At 41.9% G+C, this 25386-nt stretch overlaps 1 protein-coding gene across 1 annotated transcript; it reads left to right on the plus strand.

Annotated features, from left to right (window-relative positions):
- The first annotated feature begins 1520 nt into the window (after positions 1–1520).
- On the plus strand, positions 1521–22617 carry shmt2 (serine hydroxymethyltransferase 2 (mitochondrial)). The gene is made up of 12 exons (XM_052076022.1): positions 1521–1672; positions 8726–8917; positions 11535–11614; positions 12387–12587; positions 12738–12819; positions 14288–14410; positions 17624–17763; positions 17845–18007; positions 18306–18405; positions 19221–19376; positions 20428–20535; positions 20641–22617. The coding sequence occupies exons 1-12, from the start codon at positions 1640–1642 to the stop codon at positions 20766–20768; spliced, it is 1506 nt and encodes a 501-aa protein (XP_051931982.1). The 5' UTR covers positions 1521–1639; the 3' UTR covers positions 20769–22617.
- The last annotated feature ends 2769 nt before the right edge of the window (positions 22618–25386 follow it).

Raw genomic sequence — 25386 nt, forward strand, 5'->3', positions numbered from 1 at the left:
AAACGCTTGCGGAAAAAGATAGCAAGGAGGGTCAGATTAGACAACGAATAAATTTCACTAGTAAGAGGAACAACGACGCGTAATAACAGCCACAAGGCTAAGAGGCAATGAATCAATGCAAGTAGGAAATAGGGCGAGAGAAATTTTGGCACGGCGTGGAATTCTCCGGCAGTGAGTAGACTGCCAGAGCGTCCAAATAAAGGCTGAGCAATTACTCCCTAATGGGTGACAGGTGTGTAAACGGCGGGCAGGAAGCCCGCCCCCTGCTGGCAACCCCGGGACGTGACAATTATTTTCTTTATGATAAATGCATTTCTTCAGGAACAGAAGGATAGAAGATTCCAAGAGCTGACTGAATAAAGTTGAATACACTCAACCATCTTGAACAGACAGAGGTACTCAATCGTCTCTCCTTAAAATATTAATATGTGAAAACCACAAATATATTTTTCGAAACCTGTAAAAATCGCGGATGTATTTGGGGGGAACAAATGTGAGACAAATTTAATCATTCCCCAAAGACAATGTCAGCGGAAGGGGATTTATGCTACTCTCATGGAAAATGGGAAATCAGATTTTTCCCACTCGGATTATCCCAGTCCCAACCCGATTCCAATAATTTCTGTGTTGTTCTGCTGCATTCACAACACATATTAACCTCCAACAAACACTCCCCATAACATCCTCAATGTATATGAGTAAAGGAATATCTTTCAAATTATTTCATTGATTTCACCAAATAACTTTATGCAGGAACATACCAGGATATCTCTGCGCAGTCAGTATGAACTGTGCTGTGTTGTGTGAAGTTATTTTGTAGAGCTAAATTAATGTAATACTAAATAAAGCTTGATATTTGTTTACAATATTTCAAATTATGTTTTGCCATTCACCGTCTGTGTCTCCATGAGAGTTGCCATTGTCAAGTGTCGAGTGTCAGGTGATTGATGAACTCGGTGTGCTTTTTTTCCCCCCTGACTTTCCAACTCAGACCTCCTCCCAGTTTAAAGGGTGAGGTGCACTTTTCCTAGTCGAAAGCCAGAAAATTCTGACTTCCCACTTTCCTCTGACTTCTTCGAATGCAGCATTACAGTCTTATTCTTACTTTTTTTTTTTTTTTACTCGAAGCACAGTCGCCCCTTACTTCAGACACAAGTTTAGGGATGCAAACGGCAAATCCACTTGCAAAGTAATTATTTAGATCATTTTCAGTGAATTTGTGATAAAAGGGCTTAAGTGTGTAGCAGAAGTTTGTCGTCAACAGAAACTATTCAAATGATTATGAATCAGCAAAAGTATTGGTCGCGTGTTGGCATGTAGACGAAAACTCTCAATTTCTTTTTTAAAAAAATAAAAAAAAATGAAACGATACATCATCTAGTTTACGTGTGTGTAGATATTGTTTCAGGACGAATACATTAATGTGTAGCATAGTAATTCAAGTTTGAAGTTCCTGTGGCTCAGTTGTGGAATTTTTTTCTCTGCGGACTACATTTCCCATCAAGCCTTTTGCGGGCACATGTTTTAGCGTCACTAGCTGTTGCTAGCAACTTGACCAGCCCTCTCTCGGGGTGTGTGACAGCGGTGTGGCTGCAGGTTGAATTGCTTCTCCTCCTAACCGGCCTGGTAAACTGGAAACATGCTGTCATTCGCCGTGAGACAACTGGCCCGGGTGAGTGGTTCAATAAGAAAGTGTTTTCATTCTGGTTTTTTGCATGATTTTGAATTATTTAGATGTCACATCGCGCGTTAGCTTAATCACAAGCTGCTCTCCGCCGGTCTTGTAACAAGGTGATTGTTAAACACCTGCTTCTTTTTACATTATTTCACATTTCGTTAATTTATTTAAATATGCAGTGTTTTTCCATGCTGTCTACTTGTGATTAAGGCTCATTGGGAGTGCAAAGCTAGCCAGCGTGTGTGTATTATGTCAGTATGGCCGAAGTAATGATGCAACAACCACTGCTCAATTTCATCATGAGCTACACTGACTGTTACGAGTGTGCCCGTTTGAATGGAATATCGCATCACAACGAATAGTTATAGTTTTGATTCGCTAAAAAAAATATTTTTCTTGAACTATCTCGGTAAGGACAATATTTAACTGTGCGCAATTTTATTTTAAACCCACATTAGGTAAACTACCATACAAGGATTTATCAATGTTTAGTCTTTAGCCTCTATAAACGTTCCAAAGTGCAGCTAGAACGTGAAAAACACCCAAGGGTAGTCAGTAAATATTAACGAAAGGTTTTGATAGTAAAATAAGTGATAAGGTTGTGTGTGCCAGAGAAAATGCATCCTGGGGGAGGGGGGGGGGGGGACACCAAGCTTAAGAATTGGGTACATGCATAACAATTTTTAACATCTTAGTCAATTTTTAAATGTTAGTGACTCTCAATATGATGAGGAAAATTAGCAACTATTTACTTTTGGCTCTTCTCGTTTATGGTGTACTTGAGATGAACAATACGGCACACCACACACATAACAATAAGAAGAAAATGTAAGCGTTGCATTTCTGTTAACTACATTGCAACTGTCGTTTTAATTGTGATGAATGATTTGTGAGACACGTGATAGAACCCCTGAGCATGACTACTTGCTCCTATTGTTTATGTCTGGCAACAGTGTATAATTTTGAACTGGTGAAGCCCATGTCTTGGCCTAACTCAGTGATGACCATGCACATCAGGATTTGCCACTTTGAAGATAGAAAATTTTTAAGTTATATTGAGGTTTTGTTTCTAATTTTTGTCACCTGCCACTTTCGAGTTACATTTTCCCTCAGAGGGCTGTTTCGAGAGTGAACCCATAAAGGTGTTTAATTGTCTCAATGCATTATTACTTGTACGCTACAAATTGATGGATTATTAGTTTTGAAATTAGACATGTCAGCTATTATTAGTGCAGCAGCTGTTGTGAAAGCGCTACATGAATGAAGATGGATTGTATAATACTTTGTTGAATTATTGTTGAAGTGAGTGTAAACAGGGGAACAAAATTATTGCAAAATCTCAACATTATTTATTACACATTTCAATTTGACATTTCGGTGCAGATTTGAGGAAGGATCATGTCATGATTTGCCTTCGCGGGCCACATAATGTGATGCGGCGAGTCGGATCTGGCCCTCGGGCCTTGAGTTTGACACATCTGCTTTTATGGGAGGGTACTAACAATTTTGTTCCACTTGTACAGTGAAAGGATGTCCAAAGCCGAACACACATGCAGAAGACTCCTGCCATCACCATCTCTTTCATTTCACAGTTAAACATATAACTTTGTTGGCAGGACTTTGTAATACTTGGTTTCTAAATTACAGAATGGCATTCTTAGGAGCCCAAAATTGCAGTTCCTTGGAAATATGTGAATTCGAAAAGATACTGAATGCCTTCAGTGAATTGTCGTCCAAGACACTGATTAATGGATACATCATATCATCATAGTTCCCCAAATGTTGGTCACACTGTCAGAATCTGATCTTTTAAGGGTTAAGGCTAAATAACAAGGAGTGATTCTAAAATTTCATGTACCGATAATTCAGGGACATAATTCAGGGACAGTTTTATAACTTTTCCATTCCTGAGATTCACATGCTTGTTCCTAGTTGGCTTGCTTGATAATTTGTTAGGCAGTGTCACAGGCCAACTTGAATTAAAATAATTAAAGTCATGTGGTGTCCTGACGAATAGACCCGTGTCACTCATTTGAGTCACATTGGCCCCATTCGGAATTCTGAAGGAGAAAATCAGCTTTGTGCGTTGATTGTGGATAGCCTTTGAAATTCAGTCTTTGAATTTAATGTGGATTTATTATTTTTTGAGTGTACATATTTTTTGGTTATTCTTAAAAATATAATGATTTCTCTCACTGATCTTATTGAACAACTCTGAGTAAATTACATTTTTGCAAATATTCCAAAGTATCCGGATCACACTGCCTATTTATTTCATCATTTTAGCTTTTTCTAATGGAGTATACAACTCGGCTATTGTATTTAGAAATGATTAATTTACTAACTATTTTTAATTTTTAACTGTGTATCATGATCTATACTGTTACCGTATCGCCCAGCCCTAAGAAGAACCTTAAACATCGATCCTGAAACACACGGGGAGCCAATGCAGTGATTCTAAAACCGGTGTAATGTGGGTCCGCCTTCTGGACTTTATCAGGACTTGTGCTACAGAGTTTTGGATGTTGTTCACCTGACAAGCTCTTTTTGGGAAAAGCAGAGGATTACAGTCGTCAATACAAATACCTGTGCTCTAGGTGCTCTCATGCTACAGTTATACAATGCACTCCACAGTCTCGACTTGGTTGCAGCTGTGCTCTCAGTCTGATGTGCTCGTTCATCATAGAACCACAATAAAATAGTTATAGAGGTGAACTGATTCATACAGCCCTACTCGTTTTTCTGCTTTTTGCTGGATTGGATCCAGATAATGTACCTAATGTAACTATCGTCAGGCAACATGAACACACAGTTTCACTCAGCTAGTTTTAAACGTTTGGCTTCAGGCTGGACCACGTTAAACAGCACACGGATTTACACGATGCCCCAGTGTAGCGTAGGCGCATGCCATGGCAGCAAACAGCTGAGCGACTTGACGATTGGCTTCACCGAGGTCTTTAAAGTCTTGATTGTGACCCTGACAAACCTCCAACCTGGGTCAAGTGAAGTCGCTCTGGGCTTTGGCTCCCATCACCGCAAGCCTCTTCAGGCCCATTCTCTGATTTCCTCAGTCGAGTGTCATCCCGACTGAATCACGGGGCAATTTGTAATGGACAGCCTTCCTATTAGCCACTGACAGAGCAAAGGAAACTGCCAGACTGACGGATGCTTCTACTTTTGCTACTACCGCACGTATCTTTCCTTCCTTCTATATGATCCCCCCTCATTTTTTTTTCTTCTTATTTTTCCTGGCTGATTATTTGGTATGACCATTGATGGATGGCAGTCATCTATAAAATTGACTCTCCTCAAGAGTCGCCTCAGGAAATGGGCAACAATAACACAGAGGAGGGATGATGGGGAATGTTTTTACTTTCCTTTCCCGTCACCTTTCTTTGTGACAAGGAAGGTAAAACTGCCTGTAGTCACATTTTGAGCAAGAAGTACAGTTCCAGGATGATAAACCATGCAGCGTGTTTGCGGAATGGTGATCGCTGCGATATCTATATAAATGGAATATCGGTGGAGTGATGTTTTGGTATTGCTGTATCCGTAGTAAACGTAAAACATTAACACATTTGAATCCCCTTGGTGGTCATTAAAAATGTGTTCAATAATAGGCTTCGTCAATAAACGGCTCTTGTTGACCAATGCACTTTTTCAACTGCATGGTACGTCCCCCCCGCTCAGAAATAAATACATAATGTCGTCGCTCTCTTTGTTGGTGTGCCTTGTTTTCACTGATAGAATCCGTTTGGCACATTGTTTTTGCAGTCTCCCATCGTACTGTTGCCAAGCCGAGGCAAGAAGAGCCTCGGCTTTTCCGTAGCGCTTGTCTTCATTAAGGTTTGGGGTCAACTGGACCCTACCCGAGCTGAGTTTTGGCAAGAGAAGCAATGTACACACCCGGACTGGGCGCAAGACAATCACAGGGCACAAACTAACGTTCACCCTCACGTTTCCACCTATGGACTATTTAGACAAGAGGTGTCAAACTCATTTTTGTCGCGGGCCACATTGTCGTTACGGTTTCCCTTGGAGAGCCTTTATGACTGTGAATTTTGTGAAACCATATCAATGTTTAACCACCTCCACATATTACATACATAGCGAACAACAAATAGATAACTAGTTTCGACATCAGAAGACAAGAATAATGGATTGTTCAAACATTGTAACTATTACATTATGTATGACAATTTGAAATTTTGGTTCAGACTTGAGCAAACATCACATAAATTGACATTGCTCTTGTGGGCCACATAAAATGATGTGGCCCGGGGGCCAAATCTGACTTTGACACCTGTGATTTAGGTGACCGAACATGCGTGTCTGGAAGCCGGGGTATCCATTGAGAACCCATAGACAGGAAGGTCAGACGTTCTCACCTCGAACCTCAGAAAAGTGAGGCACACTTGCTCTCCACTATTTCAAGATAATGGTTGATTTAGAGATTAAGATTAATTGAATATCTTGCCTCTCATTTTGGGTGTTTTTTTTCAAGTTCACCTTGGACCACCAAGCTAATCTGTCGCCTAAAAATAGTCCACATGTGACACACTTGGTTCTCATGCCTTGGCTCTTGTGCGCTTCGGATCACTTTATGGCCGCGATTATTAATTAATCTCCACTAACTGTCAGGATGGAGAAATGAGCTGGCAGCCTGTTACACCTCAGGGAACTGACCCATGTGTTTGTTTAAAAGCAGCCCCGTTCTACTTGGAGGCAAATTTGATGAAACGTTAATAATAAAAAAAAAGGCCATACTGGTGCCGCTTGGCGCCGGCTGCTAAGCAGCGTAAGGTGACAGGAGGAGGGAGGGATGGTAAGAATTTTCCTGGCTTTCTGTGCCATTGCTCCGGCCCCTCCCTCCACAGAAGCGCAGACAGCAAAGGACAATTTCCGTCAAGGTTTAATGACCCATGTGAATTCTCAGCAAGAGGCAGCCGGCCCGTCGTCGTCTCCCACTCCCCCTGTGCAGCTAATTTTTCCTGCAGGGGAGAGGGGGTGAAGGGTTGCTCTCCCCTTCGGCTACTTTCACTGCCACAGGTGACACAGGTGACAGGCCAGAGCAGAGAGTCGAGCGCCTCTGCCACTAACGCGCCTGCCGCCTCCCTTGGCGTGTCACCATTGTCCTCTTTGCCACCTGCCGGAGCACAGCTCAAGGCGGGTTGGATGTTCAATCAGGAGGTGTTTTCTTTCCCATCTACCCGGGACCAGGTCTTCGGTTGTGTAGTGGTTCGCATTGCTGACTTGCAAGCAGCTGGCACGGGAGCAGTTTGCCATTCACAAATGACCCGCAATTGTCTGGACACCAATCCGATATATCATGATCTGACAATCAAGATGGATTTGACTTGCTCTGAACATGATAGTCAGTACAGAAAATTGATCTATTCAGGAAACACAGCAACACTTTGCGTTCCTTCTGCGTGCGAAATGTGAATCACCATGCGCTGCATTGTCTGAGCCCGCTGATGTGCTTTTGTATTCACTTTCAGCCAACTCCCGAGCTTTTTAATGGCGCTGTTCAAGGGAGGCCGTCCCTCACGCCCTGGCACGCATGGGCTGACGATAACTACACAGTCGCAGTGCCAGGGGTGGTTTCGATACAGCGGTCGTCATTTTTAACCGCTGATTAAGTGACGCAAGGCCACCAATCTGTTGTGAGCCCAATCAACCTTCAGACATTTCATTGTGTTTACACAGTCTCCTTTTCTGTGTCTATTGAGGAGTATCCTGCGAACCGTCTTCCGACTGTACACAGCAAGTGAAACGGTTTAAGATGCCTACCGCGCATCCCTGAATGATCATTTTTATGCAAGAGAGTCCTTTGGCCTGGAAAAAAAAATACAAAATCACATTACGTGGTTATTTTGCTGTTTGCTTCAAACCCTCTATCTTATGGACATGCAGTGAGAAATGTTTTATTAAAAAATGAAATATTTAGAGGACATATTTTGCTTGTTTGCACATATTTTGTCCATATTTAAAATGGCATTTTTATCATACATCTGGTTCGGAAGCGCATGGTCCCGTTTAGCCCCCCAAGAGCACCCTTGAAATGCTTATTTATGTATTTATTCATTTGTTTGTATGTGTCTTGGGGATGGGGGGGGGGGGTCCCATTCACCTATTTGACGTTTTTGCTCTCACACCTAATCAATAACTGTTACTTTGCCGCCATCTTATGGAATCAACAGACAACTATTAACCATTTTAACACTGCCATTGATGACAAAAGATGACAAATATGTATTGTAACTGGGAGGATCGATAGGATTGAATGAGTGGTTGTCGATTTGATTGTCGTCATTTGCAGGAGGCCTCGGTCCTTATCCCCCGCAGAGGTTGGGGTTCACTTCATTGTGTCGTATTTAGATATGGCTGTTCGACCAGACAGCGGAGGGGAATTGTGAAGAACATTTTTAAGGTGTTTGATGGGGGTAAACTTGAGCCCCGGCGTCTTCCACACCAAATTCATCCAGCCCTGCCTTTACCTGGGCCTTGCTTACTGTAGCTCATAATGGAACACAAAACGATGCGTTCCCACATGTTTCAAAGCATGACATTGGAAAACGCATTCAGACTGGGTGAAGGCAAGTATGGCTCAATACTTAGGTCCAGATATAGCGTACGCAGACTCAAATGGTTGAACGTCGCAGCAGTGAAACTGGCCAAATTCAGATTAGATAAACCAGAAATGCTGAGTCCATTCTCTCTTTCAGTACACTGAGGCTGTAAAATATACTGAGTAAAAGAGCTGATGGCAGCATAATGAACAACCATGCTGATAATCCATATCATGAAAAACGTGTGTGTCTAATTCCTCCAGGCTACATTTTAGAAATCTTCAATTTAAGGCTGAAGAGGGGGCAAGGGGTCGGGGGTGGGTACTGGACTATTAAAGTGATCATTAACGAATGATCATAACGGAGCTGAATTAGTCTCTTTGTTGAAACCTCTCAGTCCGAACATTGATGTCTCTAAAGCTGTGTTGGAAAAAAAAAGATGTGAAGCATACTTTTTTTTGGTTTGCTCCCACAGCCATTGTGTCAGCGTGCCCCGGCGCGCATCTGCGTACGTGGGCAACAGTCCCACGCTGCCAGCCATGTGGCGGATGAAGAGCGACCGTGGACAGGCCAAGAAAGTCTGGCTCAGGATGACCCGGAGATGTGGGACCTGCTGTTGAAGGAGAAAGACCGACAATGTCGTGGATTGGAGCTAATCGCGTCAGAGGTAAATAAATCAATGTGGATCAAAGTTCACAAGCTCGGTTTTTATTGGTGGTTGGTAAGCACCACCTCGGTTGCAAAATGTTGTTTTCTAGGTCAGTTTATACCTTGCCTAATCATTCATTTCTCCTCCTCGCATTGTGCAAAACACTTTCACTCGCACCAAACAGCTTTGGTTCGTGTGCCGTTTTCATTTGATGGCTGAAAGAGGCGAAAACTTACTTGACAAGGTTTTCTCACCGCCTGCTTTTTCCTCGCCACAGTAGCTGTTCAGCGAAGTGTGTCGGCCGCTTCTCCACACAAAGCCACGCCACTCTGGCGCAAGATAACGCTGATATCTTCATTCTGTCTCCTCTACGCCTCGTGCCGCCAGCCTGAGGAGAGCTCAATGCGGCTCAGACAAGCTCTCGGGGTGTATTTTTCACAAAAAGCGCAACCGCTCACATATGCATATTTCCTCATTGCATCCTCACACGGACAATATATATGAAACCGCCGTGGCATTTGAAACCAAATTTTGGCCGACGTATGCGCTTGTATGAGGCAGGATGACAACGAATAAATAAATCTTAGGCTGAATTAAATTCCAGCACAGCAATAAATCCTCCCTTTTGCCAAGATTATTTTTAATGTAATCTTTTTGAGAGAGCTATCTTTATTTATTTATGATCATTTATTTTAGTGATCAATTTGAAGGCTGTGATTTATGATGCTGCTGAATTGTAGATTATACAAGCGCTTACAAATGCTTTCCCCCCCCCGCTCTTATGAAATCAGATATAGGCATCCTGCCAAAAATGTTCGCTTTAATATATTGAAAACGAGGGTGAATCGGGGTGAATTAATTTCCTTGATCGACCATTGGGAAAATTAACAAACCAATTATTTTTTGAATTAATATGAGATGGTAAAAATACTCTGATAAGTGTCACATTATTTTGATTTCAAGAACAAGCTTTTTTCACAATGATGGTTTTAAAATTTGAACTTAAAATTCTCTGCTGCCATTACACGCAAGTATGGCTGTATCAGCGAATCACTCATGCCGTAAAAAATAGATTTTTTATTTCAACCCGTTCGTAGTATTTATTTTCTGATTTTTGTAGTCCTGCAAGAAAACACTGATTATCTTTTGTGTAATCAAAATGTGGCATTTGTAAAACAATTTACAGAACCAGAATCAGTTACAAAAACTTTGGTGAGCACATCAAGTCTCTCGGCAGCCCAGTAGTCGACTTGTAAGCGTGTTGGCCTCACAGTGCAGTAGTGCAACGTTCGATTACGGACTTGGGACTTCCTGTGTGGAGTTTGCATGTTCTACCCGTGCCGGCATGGGTTTTCTCCGGGTAGTCCGGTTTCTTCCCACATTCCAAACACATGCATGGCAGGTTGATGGAACACTCTTAAGTTGTCCCTCGGTGTGAGTGTGAGCGCGGATGGTTGTTCGTCTATGCGTGTGCCCTGCGTCTGGCTGGCAAGCAGTTCAGGGTGTCCCCTACCTTCTGCCCGAAGACAACTGCGACCCTTGTGAGGATAAGCGAATTAGAAAATGAATACCATATTTTCACGACTATAAGGCGCCATTAAAAGTCTTAAATGTTCTCTAAAATGGACAGGACGCCTTATAATGCGGCGCGTCTAGTGTATGAGCCGAGTTCCAAAGCATGACTGAGAGCGCCTCTGGCCGACACGCTGCTTATATAGAGAAAAGGCGGAGTGAGTGACGACAGGCATGCGGAAGTCCGCCAATGAGTGAAGGGTGGGCGTGTAAGAGGACGCTAAAGGCACACCCCTAGCAGGTACCAGTCGCCAATGAGTGAAGAGTGAGCATGTAGGAGGTGAAGAGAAAAACGTGAGTACATTGTAAAATGGCTAAATAAAGTACAACCGAACTCAGTTTTGCTTCTGTTTTTAAAAAGGCATGCATGCCGTATGTTTAAGTTGGCGTATGTTTTACCATGCCTGGCTGCGCCCAATAATACAGTGTGTTTCGTGTATGTGTCAAACACAGAAATAGCACCCGTTACTGAGACTGCGCCCAACAATACGGTGCGCCGAATGGTCGTGAAAATACGGTATAAGGACATCCGTCTCTCATGTGATATTGCTTGAGCATTTACTGGTGGTAGTTGTTTTTTTTAAATCACTAAACAATACCAAATAAACAACAACAATAACTGGTCAATAAACACTAACCAGGAAAAAAAAAGTTTTTTCATGCACGTTAATGCAAAATAAAATTGGATCCGGTAACTGGATTAAAAAATTGAATCATCTATTCTAAAAATATTCAATGGTGACAGCCTTATTTGAAAAGGCAAACAATCTCCGGTCAGTGATCTAAATTTTCATAAATTGAAGGTCAAACATTCTCATGAACGTGATTGTTTTTGTCCATTGTATGGCCAGATGTTTTTTTTTCAAGACCTTCCAAAAATATAAATACAAACCCCCACCCCACCGCAAATATTCGAAGAGTGCCTCTTCTTGCCCGTCCAATGGAGTTATCGAAAAGGATGCCTCACCTGTTATTGCCAAACGGTGTTTAATTTGCCGTCCTTGTCTCTTCTGTCAACCGGTGCAGTTCATGCGCACACTTTTTGTTTGTTTTCTCACCGCAGAATTTCTGCAGCCGAGCTGCTCTGGAGGCTCAGGGCTCCTGTCTGAACAACAAATACTCCGAAGGCTACCCGGGGAAAAGGTGAGTGTGTCAGCTTGCTGCACACTTTCTCGTTAGGGGTGTTAATCGATGTGCAAACACGGGGATGCAAATGTGCTCACAGATCCCAAATAAAACGGGTGACAGCACTTGCTTCCGGCACAGGTATGTGGCGGAACCCTGTCAAACACCAAGTGGTCTCAGGAACTTCAAACATTTACCATGTCTTTGGTTTTGCATAACATCTCCTAAAGGGCTATTATCAGATGACATTTGTATCAATAAATGATAAATACTGCATATAACTTTTATCCATAAAGAAAACACCTTTTAGCAAGTTTGGCTTTAAACCATCATCTCATCAACTCAAAAGGAAGTCCGCTACCCTGTTGTCCAGTTTTGGTCACATGATCTTCCACAAAAAGTGGAAGGCTCATCATTTCTTCCACCTGTTTAAGCCAAAGCATGCATGCTTCAGTGAAGCGATTTGTTTGTGCCAAATATCACTTTTGGATTTAAGACCAAGAAAACACGTAAAACTTTGCTAAAACAAAGTTTAGCAGTTTGAACATTTAATACCTTATCTTTGTAATGTATTCAATTGCATGTATGTTGAACCTGATTTGAAAATCGTCGTATTATGTTTTTATTTATGTTTAACAACATACCCCAACTTCATCAAATGGTAAATAAACCCATAAATAAAAGGTCTGTGTATTTAAATGTCGAAAACCTCGCATATGGGTGTGGGTGTGTAGACGTTTTATAGCCACTGTATCGTATTGCTCATGTTGACCGGTGTCCGTATCTACAGATACTACGGCGGAGCAGAAGTGGTGGATCAAATTGAGCTCTTGTGCCAAAAGCGAGCCCTGGAGGCCTTTGACTTGGACCCGGCCAAGTGGGGCGTCAATGTCCAGCCGTACTCGGGCTCCCCCGCCAACTTTGCCGTCTACACCGCCGTGCTCAACCCCCATGACCGCATCATGGGTCTGGACCTTCCAGATGGAGGCCAGTCAGTAGCTGCTGTTAATCTCTACATGACACGATATACGCTGTCCTTTAATTTCTCCTTAAAAAAACAATTGAATTCACTGTTTATGGGTGTGTTTTCTTCAGTCATGTTGTGTTTTATTGCTCCCCCCTACCTCCTTACTCCCTCCAGTCTGACCCATGGCTACATGTCAGATGTGAAGAGGATCTCAGCCACCTCCATCTACTTTGAGTCCATGCCCTACAAACTCAATGTAAGTAGAGCCCCTTTACCCTTTCCGTACCACTTGTTTATGATCCTAAAGTCATGACAGTAGAGATGCATACAACCATGCGAACATGTAGTTTAGTAATATTTTCCAAGCGTGGGACAGTCTGACCTTAGGGAACATAGTAGAGGAGACATCTCAATAACCGCCCATTTATGCACTGTGCACTCAATTGTAATTTATGCTTATTCTGACAAAATGCTCAAATATTATCGCAAATGCATGTTTACAAGTGAAAATCGACTGTATCTTTTTAGGGGTACTTTTTTTTTAAATTATTGTTGTTGTTGTTGATATTGATAGGGATGTCCCAATCACATTTTACTTTCATTCAAATCATAGTTACCGGTACTTCATTTTGCCAAGACCGAGATCCAATACGATTTCTCGGCATTGCATCAAGAAGAAAAAAAGAGCCCATCTAAATGTTCTCAATAATTTTAATTTTAAAAAAAAAGAAGCTATTCAAATATCCTAGCATGACATGTTTTTATGGCTTTCAGTCTGTAGAGGTTCAAATCAAGCAAAGAAATAAAATTATTTCATTTTGACCTCAGAAATTAAGAAACTTTTTCAGCAGTTACCAATCATTTGAAAATCGGCTCCGATCAGGAGATCGGATCGGGACAAATTAATTATTATTATCAGCAATTTAGCATTAGGATAACCAAAGGATCGAATGGGTATCTTTGCGTCTCGGGTCCATCGATGCACGCTAGCGATGGTTGCCTGATGGATGGCCCTGAGAGTCACCCTGCCCAGGTCTTACTGATGCATGGGCAGCCGGGATCCCTCTGCGGGAGAGATAATGGGAAATCGACAGGCCGGCCGGCCGGCCGTCACCGCTGGCTCTGCTCTCACTACGGTCAGCTTGATAGAGCGACAGGGTAGCCGTAGATGTGCTTTTTAGATGGGAGTTTATCAGATTATCTAAATAAAGTGTTCCCCGCTTGCTCCTTTCACCTGTCTCGCTTTTTCTAACACCCCTTCCCGTCTTTTCTGCTGTCTTGCTCTCTCCTTGTATTACCTGCCTTTTCTCAAATTTGAGAGGAGTGAAAGCTGAACACATTTCTAATTTGACTTATTTTCATACAAGAGCAGGGAGTGTCTCCAAAACAACCTATGATGTGTTTCGCCTCAGTTGAGCAGGCACCTGAAATGTTTCATCACCTCAGTTGCTCTTCCTTGATGCGACGTGTCGAAATCTCTCTTTTTAACTAAATTCCTTCCTCCTTTTAAGGTAGCTGGAGTACTTAAAACATAGCAGCGTCAAATGGAAATAATCTCTCTTTGATGTTGTTTGCAAAGGACTCTCAGATATTGAAATTGTCCCCCCCCCCTCCACTCTCTCTTTCTTTGTGGAATATAATCTGGTTCCTTCCCAATTCCTACCCTGAATCTACCCCCGGCCCCGGTCCTCTCTACTCCTTTTCAACGCTTCCCCGCCCTTCAGCCTGCGACAGGACTCATCGACTATGACCAGATGGAGCTGACGGCCAAGCTGTTCAGGCCCCGGCTCATCATCGCCGGCACCAGCGCCTACGCCCGCCTCATTGACTACGCTCGCATCAAGAAGGTGCGCGAGCCTCACTCTGCCCTTCACCCTGTCTCGCTTAACTTGTTTTTTTTTTTCTTTTCTTAACAACTCCTATCTCAAAGTTACCCTCAGGTCATATGCAGTGGTTGTATGCGGGGTTTTTTTCCCACTGTTTAAAAGAAAACGTTACACACGTTTTTTCTTGGCTTGCTGAAATCAGGTCATTTGAGAGAAAGTAAGGAAGCTCCTCCCCACAGCTCAGAATAAGTACTTTGCAATAACATCTCACTAGACGTTGCCAAGGCAATATTTTGTGTAAGAAATGGCTTTGGCCTGAGCATAAAGTCAGAGGTTTTTCAGTGAATAACGACGGATACAGGGATAAATTTACAGTTTGTGCCCTGCGAGTCCCAGGGACTTGCTGATCAGAAAGGTGTGCGTCCCATTATGCATTTAGAGAGTCCCAAATTTTTTATTCTGAAATGGTCTACTTATTCAATTGCATATCATAATAACACAAACAACAACAATATATATTGCTAATAGGTTTATTTCTTATAAACAGATACTGCAAAAATTTTAATAATGCAGGCATACAAGATTTGCTGAGAAATAGGTTCCTATCCCATGGTTCACTCTTTGAGTTCAGAAATTCTCCTGTCTTTATTCTGCTTCCAGTGATATGCAAGGCTTTTTCAAAGTCAACGTACGATCGCAAAAAACTATGCAACTTTAGCTACTTCCTGTGTGATATCCCCGCAATAAACCTTCGCAACACTTGTTTGCAACACTTGTCTTATCGTTACACAACTTGGCAAATGGCAATCGTCTGATTCCCGCAAGGTGAAGGCCAATCTTGCCAATCTCGTCTCGCGAGAACGGATATCCCGTCACACGAGATTACGTAACGCGAGATCAAAACAACAATGGCGGCCATGGTGAAACTGCGATCGTTGCTGGAAAAAAAATATTGTATTATTTTTTTGTTGTTGTTTTGATTGCGAAATTTCCTTGCGTCCCAAAAACGCACATTATTTGGAACTGTGCGTCCCGCGGGAAAATTATGCGTCTATGACGCGGGACCCATAGGTAACGAGATGGCTGCGGATAGGTTTCCCCAAAAACCTGTGAATAAACTAATATTACAGCATCTCATTGAATCACTTCATGTACTTGTGAAACTATTCTTAGTTGTTTGTCGTTGCATGACTTTATTAGAGCTGTGTAATCTTTATTTGTCTTGGTTTTGCAAAAACTAATTTCCCCGAAAAATAAATCAAAATTTTTTGATTGGTAGGAAGGAAGAAAAATAGCAAGAAAATGTGCCAAAATAGTAAGAGCAAATGAAAATCTGCAATGCGTCAATGCACAATAACTGAACCGCGAAGTAGCGAGCGAATTCTGTCCTGCTGGGCTCCTCGTACTTGCCAAGTTCACATGCATTATTTTCCTCTCTTGTTGACTAACAGTGAAGGTAGACACTCCAAGCAAATTCAAACCACATTTCACTCTCGCAAAGTGCACCAGAGAGCCTGTTATCTTTGTCAAACCCACCCGTTGATTCATCTTCGTTGCACAGCTCCACTTTAGCAAGGTGCCATCAAATGGAGTGTCCCGCCACTACAGCACTGTGTGTCTTTATTAAGATCCATAACAACTCCGCCACTACACCTGAAGTGGAGCCATATATCTACACCCCCCCCCCCCTCCCCAAGCCTTCCCACTAACGTGTCTCCGTGGAACCGTTCACTGTTTTATGGCACAAACTGGCCGGCTCCTTGACAGATTTCCAATGTCGTTGCCTGGCTAGCCTTTGGAGCGAAACATCACACACACATGAACACCCTAACCCTCCAGCAGGCGCTGATCATCCCCCTCTCTCTCGCCAGAGAACCCACTAACAAACGTGTTGTGATCCAGTTAAGATTTTCATGATAATGCACATTTTTATTGGAGCGCTAAAAGGATGCGGTACTCTGGTACCTCGCCAGCGAGTCATTTGCATGCTCACAAGCTATTTATTACCGGTGACTCCATAAATATTGGCAAGAGAAGGCGAAGACATGTCCCTTGGTGTCGTATTAAATATCGTATGTGGATCCTCAGAAGCATGTGGCCATGTTAAACATACCAGCTCTCAAATGAAATCATGTTTGTCCTCATTAGTCACACGTGAGCTGCAACCTATCCCAGCTGAGATTGTCAATTGTAAAAAAACAAAACAAAACATGCCAAACCAATCATAAGAGTGAAGTGCTGTGACGACCTGGAATGGGACAAAGCTGCAAATCATAACAACAGTAACGCCACCTCCACCAATTAATCAGTTGTTGAAAATTCAGTTAACTTTGCATTTATTGATTCATAAAGTCTTGAAGGAACTGAGGCAAAATGGAGTGCCACGGTTGACTGCAACCATTTGTTGATTCAGTGTCAACTACTTCACCATCAACAGAAGTCCAACATAACAAGTTAAGGAAGAAGTTGAGGTGGATCCACAGTAGAATAACTCATTTGGGCCACAAGTGTCAGCTTAATATAAAGTTCGATGGAAAACAGGAGTACAGAACATTCAGTTTAACTTCCCATTGAAACTATATACACTTTGTGCATTGGTTCCTCGAGATACAACTAATTGAAGTTGAGTGTTTCAAGATACAGTATTAATCATCATTTGGTTAGTTGTTTTGTTTTGACTTGCAAGCAAAAATCGGAGACTCAACACTTGTCTCAAGGGCACCACTGTTGGTGTGTTTTTTCCATATCGTCAAATGCACAACCCAAATTTAAATGTCACAGTGCAGAGGTACCCGGTTCAATTCCAGCTCCGGCCTCCCTGTGTGGAGTTTGCATGTTCTCCCCGGGCCTGCGCCGATTTTCTCCGGGTACTTCGGTTTCCTCCCACATTCCAAAAACAAGCATGGCAGGCTGATTGAACACTCTAAATTGTCCTTAGGTGTAAGTGTGAGTGCAAATGGTTGTTCGTCTCTGAGTGCCCTGCGAATGGCTGGCAACCGGTTCAGGGTGTCCCCTGCCTACTGCCCGAGGACAGCTGGGATAGGCTCCAGCACCCCCCTTGTGAGGAGAAAGCGTATCGGAAAATGAATGAATGAATGAATGCATTTTGACAGTGATGGGTTAAAGATTACTGCTTTGTTTTTTTTTTACCTATTGACCCCGATTACACACGTCAATTATGCATCCAAAATGTTTGTTAAGAATTATAATTATTTATTTCTTTTTCTTCCCCAGCTGTGTACAGACATCAAGGCCTACATGTTGGCCGATATGGCTCACATCAGCGGCCTGGTCGCAGCCAAAGCCATCCCGTCTCCATTCGAACATGCCGACCTGGTCTCGTCCACTACACACAAGTCCCTGAGAGGAGCCAGGTAACATGCTCGCATGCTAACTCGAAATGTCCATGTAACTGACATCCATCACATTGCCACTACTTCTTTGTTTTGTTCCAGAGCGGGTCTCATCTTCTACCGCAAGGGTGTTCGCTCGGTAGACAAGAAGGGCAAGGAAATCATGTATGACCTAGAGGACAAGATCAACTTCTCGGTCTTCCCGTCGCTGCAGGGCGGTCCTCACAACCACGCCATCGCGGGTGTTGCTGTGGCACTCCGACAGGTAAGAACACATTCAATCCTCATCATCATAATCATCATCTTAAATTGGCAAGTATGTTAAAAAATACAATGAATTTGTCTCCGGGAGTTGGAGCCGCTCTCGTATTACACCAAACACGCCACTAAAATCAAATATATATTCAGGGCATAAACACTAAAATACAAAGCGTCCTGAAGTGAGGTAATACTCATACAGTTATAGTTTACGCAAACCCCCTTAGTCAACTTTTCTCTTCATGCAGTGTTTTCTATATGCATGACTATGATGCTCAACAATCTGTATGTTGGTTTGATTTCAGGCTCAGTCTCCGATGTTTAAGGAATACATTGCCCAGGTTATCAGGAACTCCAAGGCCATGGCGACTGCGCTGCTTAGCAAAGGCTACACCCTGGTGTCAGGTAACCTGTTTTGGAATCACAGCGTCCTTGTGCCGTCTCATGAATAGTGAATCTTTGAAATTGACCCCCCCCCCCCCTCCATCATGGTTTTTAATTGCGTATAAATGCAACAAGACTGTAGCAAAGCACTACTTTTGTTTAAAGGATGATCCTCACTTTAGGTCAGCATAGTTCATTCACCTGTGAATACTCGGAATAGGTTCACTGGAATAAGAAAAATGTCATAAAGTACATAAGAGAGAGAGAAAAAAAACAATCTAAATGCAAGGACAATTAATGACTTTTATTAATTCAGTTTCTCATGAGAAAATGGAGTAATGGCATTGTAATGAACCAGTCAGTCAACAATACTGTAGCTTTGTCCATTTCTTGTCGTGCTTACACAGTTTACACCAGCATAATTTGATGATGGAAAAATCTAAATTATCATATTATTAATTATATTATAATATTATTAATTATAAATACATCAGCTCTTAACCCCCCCACCCACCCCTCCTATAAAGTTCCACACCGCTAACAAATGAAAGAACAAATCAACTGACTCGCTGGGGTGAAAAAAAAGTTGAAATTGAAAATTAAACCAACTTTACAAAGACAAGCTGTGTGAATTTTGGGTGGGGTGCTTGGAATGGATTAGGGCACTTACTTGGAAAACGCGTCTCTACTTACAAAATGTTCTCGTGAAGAAACTTCTTCCAGAACCAATTCATTTCATAAGTAGAGGTACCGCTGTACTTGTATACAACCTTTTAAAAGTCAATTATCTTCTGTTAAGAAGCTCATCACATCAAAACCTGGTTTAAATGTTTCAGGGGGGACTGAAAACCACTTGGTTCTGGTGGATCTGCGTCCCAAGGGCATCGACGGCGCCCGGGCCGAAAGGGTGCTGGAGCTGGTCTCCATCACGGCCAACAAGAACACCTGCCCCGGCGACAAGAGTGCTTTGACCCCTGGAGGCCTCAGGCTTGGTAAGGGACTGTTAATATATTCACCTTGCACTTCACTGCCTCTTCACATAATCCTGTTTGTTTGTTTTCAAAGTACAAAAATACAGCCAAACATACGGAAATGAGCCAGCTACCAATTAAGCCATGAGCACTAAGCAGTGCATGATTAATTAAATATGTTTAGCTTTTTAATCATCTTCCAGGAAGTTTCCCTCATTTACTCTGCTCCATTTTTTTTTCATAATCTCAAGATCATTACCTCCCATGTTGACGTTTATGCTTAGGTTCATTTACACTTTAGCGACCATGCAACCATGACAAAGAGCCTCTAATAAAATGGAATACACCATTTTTATCCCGCAATTGGGGAAATTGAATTTTAGCAAGAAGATAGACAGTCGCCGTACATGAAGAAAAAATAAATATTGTGTGTGCATAATTATGACGAGCGGCACAATGTGACAACTGTACATACAGTACGTAAATACTAAATATAGATATATGTGTGTGTGTGTGTGTGTATGTGTGTGTATATGTGTGTGTGTGTATATATAGTCAATGTCAGACTATGTGAATACATTGACAATATACTGTTTTATAGATAAGTGATTTTGATCATAACAGCAGCAACAGTCAGCAGCATTGTATATAGTGAAGATATATTTGTGTCAATAATTTATATGTTGAAAATGACATGAACGCCAGCAGTACCACCTACGGAGATATGAACAATAGCAAGAATAGTCAGCAGAATTGTATATCGCATACAAATGTAGATGTGTATCAAGAACCCATTTCTTGATGGATATCTACATTTTTTTGCAGATTCACAACAATGCACGAATAAATACATCTGCATTTTCTCTCTCTCTTTATCTATATGTATATATATGGCAATTGCGAACATGAAGAAAAATCGGCAAGAATCAGATGCTGTGACTAGACACATCCACAGCCTTCAATGCCTTTTTTCATAAATCCAATCTCCCTTAGCTAAGTTTCATTCAGAAAAAAGTTACTCGGACCACAAAGTACTTTAGTTTGATGTATTTACTTGGTGTGTGTGTGTTAGGCGCTCCAGCTCTGACCTCCAGGCAATTCAAAGAAGCCGACTTTGTGCGCGTTGTAGAGCTGATGGACGAGGGCTTCCAGATCGCCCTGGACGTGAAGAAAAAGACAGGTGAGTGCTGCAGGAGATGCAAGTGCAAGGTGTGAATTAGTGATAAATCACATGGCCGCCCTGCGTCGCTACGACTTTTCAATCATCTCTCCCATTTCTGCGCAGGAAAACTCCAGGACTTTAAGAACTTCCTACTGGAGGACCCTGAAACAGCGGCGCGTATCGCTGAACTGCGTCAGCGTGTGGAAGCGTTCGCCAGGCCTTTCCCCATGCCGGGCTTCCATGACCATTAGAGATATTGGCAGTCTTGTTAAAATAAAAAAAATAAAAAATAATAAAAAAATTAGAAAAGCCTCGTATTGAGGTTTAACAATAGAATTTGGCAGATTTTATAAAAGAGAAGAACCTATTTTCTATTGTACATTCAAAAGATTGTTCAATTTTCCACACAGTTGCCACTGCTCATGGAGATCCACTCCGTAGTCTTAATATGTTGTAAAGCAACTTAAGCAGTGTAACTCAGTTTGACCGTTTTTTTTTTTTTTTTCACCATCATCGTGCCATTGGATCCTTTCACCTTGACATCGTCGCACATCGAATTATCAAGCTATAGGAAGCTGGGTTGCCGCGTGAAAAAGGTCTCTGCTAATGCTGCTCTCTGAAAGAAACAAATGTTCATCACAGCTGCATAAATGCGACGATACTGTCGGCGCATTCTACAGTGACACCTTCCAACCTCGTGTTCAACATCCTTTACCAAACATGAATTGTACAGAGCAACGTTGCAAACTATTTTTCGTTGCATCAAAAGGAACTGGGGCAAGCATGATGGTCAGCACATCTGCACCAAGGTTCTGAGTTTGAATGTCATCTCCGACTTTCCAATGTGGAGTTTGCAATTTCTCCTGTCATGTGGGTTTTCTCCAGCCTGGTTCCACATTCCAAAAACATGACGACCCAAAATTGTCCTTGTGTGTGAATGTCAGCGTGATTGCTTGTCTGTCTATTGGCCCTTTTCCACTGTGCTTGTGCTAGTGCTAGTGCTAGTTCCGGGCCAGTGCCCAGGTTAGCACAATTTTTTCCCCCACCACCTAAATTGGCTCTCCCTCAGGTGCCTGAAACTGTTGCTTAAGCTGGTCCCAATTACTTGTTGGGCCAGACTCCGGCGCCAACCACACCGGAGAGGGGCCGGGGGGCTTATGATGACAATCGCAGATGTAGAGGAATAGACTCCCTGGACACACGAAGGTTTTGCACAAACTGTTGAGCGGCGAACTCACAGTTGTGTCCCACCAGAAGAGTGATCGCGGGTGTGCCCGGATAGCATGCGATCACCGATTCGCAGCCAGCTTCGCGATCATCTAAAATGATTCAGAAAGATACAGTATAAGCGTTTGCTGATTGCATTTCCTTGACTGTAATATGCTACATACAAGGATGATCAATGCTTTGCTAAGTGGCCTAGCAGATGCTAACAGCGCATTATTATAATTATTAATAGCGCAAGCACTCTTGGTTAAATGTTGACGGAAGCAGTGACGTTTGGATGCTTTACAGATGAAGTAATGACGAGGCTCCTACTTGGCTCTTTGCCCGTGGAAAATCAAACACGTTCTTCGTAAGAACTTGTTAAGCACCAACTGAGCACAGCAGTGGCCCTGGCCCCGAACGAGCACCAGCTTTAAAAAAAAAAAAATTTGAGGTGGAAAAGTGGTGTTTGTGACTGTGATTGACTGGCAACCGTTCCCAGCCGGTTGGACCCTGCTTCTTTTGTCAAAAGTTTGGCTCCAGCTCACCCCCGACCCTAACGAGGACAAGCACACAGATGGATGGGAAAACAAACTGACAAGACAAAATACTACTTATTGGCAATTTGTTCATTTTTTTTCCAGAACTCATACATTCAAAATTTATATATTGCTTTCCTCAAGATATAGTTGGGTCACAGACCGCCATAATCACTGCATCAGTGATCAAAATGGGTCTGTCTATTCTTCTTTTGCACAGCATCTCTTGAAAGAGTACACTTTGCCAAAACACATCAGCCTTTTAGTGTCTCTCATGTTGTTTCAACTGACTTAGTTGCCAACATAAAGTTTGATGGAACATTGATGGAGTCTAAATAAAATATCAGTCAATGGACAGTGTCTCTTCTCATTAAAACAAACAACAAAAAACATTCAACACCGGGTTCATTTGCTTTAAAAACAAAATATTTGTCAATTATGTTTATGTAGTGGCTACGCCATTATTTAAATTGAATCAAGCATGCTTTGCTACCGAATGAGAGAAGTACTCTATATTACACTGTAGATGTTTAAAAAAAACAGAAGGTCAGTTTTTACATGTTTTAATTTGTTGTAGAAGCTTGAGACAACGAGACTGCTTTTGAAGTGTAAGGAAGGATTCGTTTAAATTCAGCTCAGTGGACATTGTGTTGAAAATATAACTAGTAATTTGTTTCATATTTAATAAAATGTATAGTAAAAGACTAAAATATACCAAGAATAGCATTTCTCACGTGTAGTTAGAATGGGTTAAATTTAGTAAAGCTTAGGTTCTGTGCTTTGGTCATTTTTAAAAATTTGTAAGTAAAGCATGACAATTCGTAAGACTATTTAAATACAGTATATATTTAAATATATATACATATATAGGGAGAGAGTTGAATATCTTGAAAAATAAAACTTGAAAGCCAAAAATCGAAAGAAATTAATTGTTAAATAAATAAATTGTTAAAAAATATCTCTGCGTTTATTTTATTTTTTTATATGACCATCAGTGGAATCTCCGCTGTCACCTCGCTTTCAATTTGAAGGTTTTCATGCAATATTTCGATGTTTATCGCACGCACGGCAGGATAACTCTTTTTGACTGCCTAAAAACGTTTTGAAAACGAACACATTTATATCGACCCATTGCACATACTTTTGAGGTGTTTGGGCACTGAACCTTCTTTATAGCGTACTTTAAAAAAAACAATAGGAGCTGTGAAAAAGTTCTGTACATTAAATGTAAAAGACAAATGTACATGCATTATCTAAATACATGTAGATACACTCTAGTCAAAAATGTCACCACTTTCAAACATTTGACTGGTAGTGAAAATTCTAACATAAAACAAAAACAAACACAAACCTCTAAGACCTCAAGAAAACTCACAGTACAATTCATAAGTGGTAATTTTTGGGGGGGGATTGTATTTCCCTTAAGGCGGCCCGGTAGTCCAGTGGTTAGCACGTCGGCTTCACAGTGCAGAGGTACCGGGTTCGATTCCAGCTCCGGCCTCCCTATGTGGAGTTTGCATGTTCTCCCCCAGGCCTGCGTGGGTTTTCTCCGGGTGCTCCGGTGTCCTCCCACACAAAAACATGCGTGGCAGGCTGATTGAACACTCTAAATTGTCCCTAGGTGTAAGTGTGAGTGCGAATGGTTGTTCGTTTCTGTGTGCCCTGCGATTGGCTGGCAACCGATTCAGGGTGTCCCCCGCCTACTGCCCGAAGACAGCTGGGATAGGCTCCAGCACCCCCCGCGACCCTAGTGAGGATCAAGCGGCTCGGAAGATGAATGAATGAATGTATTTCCCTTCAGAGATTGTTTTTATAAATAACATTAAATGTGAAGAATATTTAAATTTTAAAAAGCACGGTTTACAGTATTACACGAGCAAAATGTATTTTATTAACTGTCACTTCTTAAAAATAAACACAAATAAATGGAATTGCTGAGACCAGCATGTGTCCCACTTTATAAGCAGTCCATTGTAAAACCGGGAAACAAATGATGACACTTTAGTGAGAACGATATATTCATCTCTATGAGGAGGAGCGATTAAAGTGGTTGCGACTTGGCGCGTTTAAAAGAATGGGTTTTGTAACCAGGAAACCAGTGTGAAAAACTACTCTGTGTGTGTAATTGTCAAAACAGTGAACTGTATTGGCCATCTGCTACGCTACCGCCTAATGTTGCCCATATATCAAGGCCATGTTAATCTTCTCTTATTGAAAGAATACACACACTGTTTCGAAGGACGAGATGATAAAATCCCCTTACGACGGTAGCCTGTGTCACTTTAAATCATGTCTGTTTAATGAGCAGAGGAATGAATGACAGTGTCAGCAATTAATAGGGTGTATGTCACGACAATACCTGACATCATTAAAGTTGATGTGAGTGGAAAACTAAAAAAAAATAGAGAGAGCAGTGTGGCTGTTATTGAAACATCTATGCTGTGCTAACGCATTGTAATTATGTCCTAATGGTGCTCATGTTTCAGCCCTTGCGCGAGTCATGACGGTATGTCTTGTCTGTACGAGCATTACCACCACTGCTAATAACAATGGCCGTTTTGTAATGAGCGGCCAGGAGTCTGAATTCTTCGGAATGCACCATCGAGATTCATCCAGAACTGACTAATTGGATGTAGTATGTATTTCCTTTATCTGAGTTTTATTTTTTTAAATACCTTCTTCAGCTGAGAGGGGAACTTTTGAGTTTGCCAATGCAGCATAATTCTTGTCTCAGCTTTTTCATGAAGTGCAAGCTATTCTCATACTGTAACATAAAAATGCCACGGGGAGATTCAGGAATTTATATCTCGATATATTTTTAGTGGACTGTTTTCCCCCATTGTAGCAACTTTGTATTATTGTATTGATCATCTCAGAATGTTTCCTCTGCGTCTGCAATGTGTCAAAGGTCCATTGACTTGTTGATTAGTTTGCATATATGGTTATCGGATAATAAGGGTACACTTGCACTACTGAACAGAGAAGTATAATAATGCTTCGTTTTGTCTGACACCATCATGATTGCAGGGTTAGTCATAGTCTATCCAGCAAAACTGATGTGTCAGATTTATCATCCGTCAGCATTTTACACAGGACCCAGCATTTGCAGGATACTGCCGCTCTC

The sequence above is a fragment of the Hippocampus zosterae genome, chromosome 9 (genome assembly GCF_025434085.1).
Source record: "Hippocampus zosterae strain Florida chromosome 9, ASM2543408v3, whole genome shotgun sequence".
In the NCBI taxonomy this organism is placed as follows: domain Eukaryota; kingdom Metazoa; phylum Chordata; class Actinopteri; order Syngnathiformes; family Syngnathidae; genus Hippocampus; species Hippocampus zosterae.